The 1,661-nt window shown below is 58.0% G+C and overlaps 1 protein-coding gene across 1 annotated transcript in view; it reads left to right on the forward strand.

Moving 5' to 3' along the window:
* FOSB (FBJ murine osteosarcoma viral oncogene homolog B) overlaps window positions 1-1,233 on the forward strand; it is a 5,041-nt gene extending 3,808 nt beyond the window's left edge. The window contains exon 4 of the mRNA XM_010852598.1: window positions 742-1,233. Coding sequence (XP_010850900.1) covers window positions 742-1,212 — 471 coding nt within the window. The 3' untranslated portion in view covers window positions 1,213-1,233. The remainder of the gene's footprint in view (window positions 1-741) is intronic.
* The last annotated feature ends 428 nt before the right edge of the window (window positions 1,234-1,661 follow it).

Below are 1,661 nucleotides of genomic sequence, written 5' to 3' on the forward strand. Positions count from 1 at the left end.
CGACCTTTAATAGAGGGATGCTTCAGTCATACCCCTTTTTTGGCCTTGGGCAAGTGATAACCCTTTTTGCCTCAGTTTTCCATCTCTTCAACTCCTCATTGAATCTCCCAGGTTCCTTCTAGCTTTAACATTCTGGAGAGTCTGAGAAACGAAATCCTTTAATCCTATGTCAATTCCCCCACCATCTGCCCCCACCACCTGTAGTTCGATCTTGGGCTGGGGGCCTGTGCCAAGGTGCCCCTCTATTTTCATACCCTACCTCAGTCTGAGAGTTTTCTACTTTATGCTTGTAGGGTGACCTGCTCACCTAGGAGGAAATTAGGGAAATTGTCTACTTCCCTGAGCTACCTGGTCTCTTCCCTGGGAGGCAGAGGGGAAAGGGTAATGAGGAGAATAGGGGGCATGAAAAACAAGTAAGGATGGTTGGTTCATTCAGCAACCCTCCGAGTGCCTCTTGCAACCAGAGACTTCCTGTGTGTACCTGGCCCTTTCCCAAACAGCCACTGGACAGATGGGGAAACTGAGGGTCCTAGAAGGCAAGACCCCTCCCCCAAGTCCCCTGGCACACCAGGCCTCCACTTCAGGGGGTCTTTCAATCGGGAGCCGCCTTCCAGCCATGGGCCTTAGCCGTCAGAGTAGGAGAACTGGTTTCAGCCATGACCCACCTTCTCCAGTCGCTCACGGCCTTTTCCTCCTTCCTTGCTCTCCTCCGTGCTCCACCGTGGCCATTGGGGACCTCAGGAGACAGATCAGCTAGAGGAAGAAAAGGCGGAGCTGGAGTCGGAGATCGCCGAGCTCCAAAAGGAGAAGGAACGTCTGGAGTTTGTGCTGGTGGCCCACAAACCGGGCTGCAAGATCCCCTACGAAGAGGGGCCCGGGGGGCCCGGGCCGGGCCCGCTGGCGGAGGTGAGAGATTTGCCGGGGTCAGCATCCACTAAGGAAGATGGTTTCAGCTGGCTGCTGCCGCCCCCGCCACCACCGCCCTTGCCCTTCCAGACCAGCCAAGACGCACCCCCCAACCTGACAGCTTCTCTCTTTACACACAGTGAAGTTCAAGTCCTCGGCGACCCCTTCCCCGTTGTTAACCCTTCGTACACTTCCTCGTTTGTCCTCACCTGCCCGGAGGTCTCCGCGTTCGCCGGCGCCCAACGCACCAGCGGCAGTGACCAGCCTTCCGACCCCCTGAACTCGCCCTCCCTTCTTGCTCTGTGAGCTTTAGACAAAACAAACAAACACACAGGGGAGAGAGATTTGGACGAGGAGGAACTGGAGGAGAGAGGGGAAGAGACAAAGCGGGCGTGTGGTTTCCCTGCTTCTCCTGTTTGACCCTCTGCTGCCGCTGCCATCGGACAGGAGGACTTCCTTGTGTTTTGTGCCGCCTCTTGTTTCTGCCGGCCCGGCGAGGCCAGAGAGCTGGTGACTTTGGGGGCACGGGGTGGGGAGGGGATGGACACCCCCCAGGCTGCCCAGTGCTGCCTGTGGGCCGTTTCACTTGGACCCAACCTCTGGGGATGGGGGGTGGGGGCGGGAGAGATGCCCACCTTTGGGCTGGAGGGAGCGGGGTGTTGGCAGTGGGCTGTGGGGTGGGCTTGAGTTCTCTCCAGAGAGGCCCAACAAGGAAATGCCACCAAACCCCCAAAGTGTTTCTCCTACGCCCACCC

This window comes from Bison bison, unplaced genomic scaffold, assembly GCF_000754665.1.
Source record: "Bison bison bison isolate TAMUID 2011002044 unplaced genomic scaffold, Bison_UMD1.0 scf7180017864313, whole genome shotgun sequence".
NCBI lineage: Eukaryota > Metazoa > Chordata > Mammalia > Artiodactyla > Bovidae > Bison > Bison bison.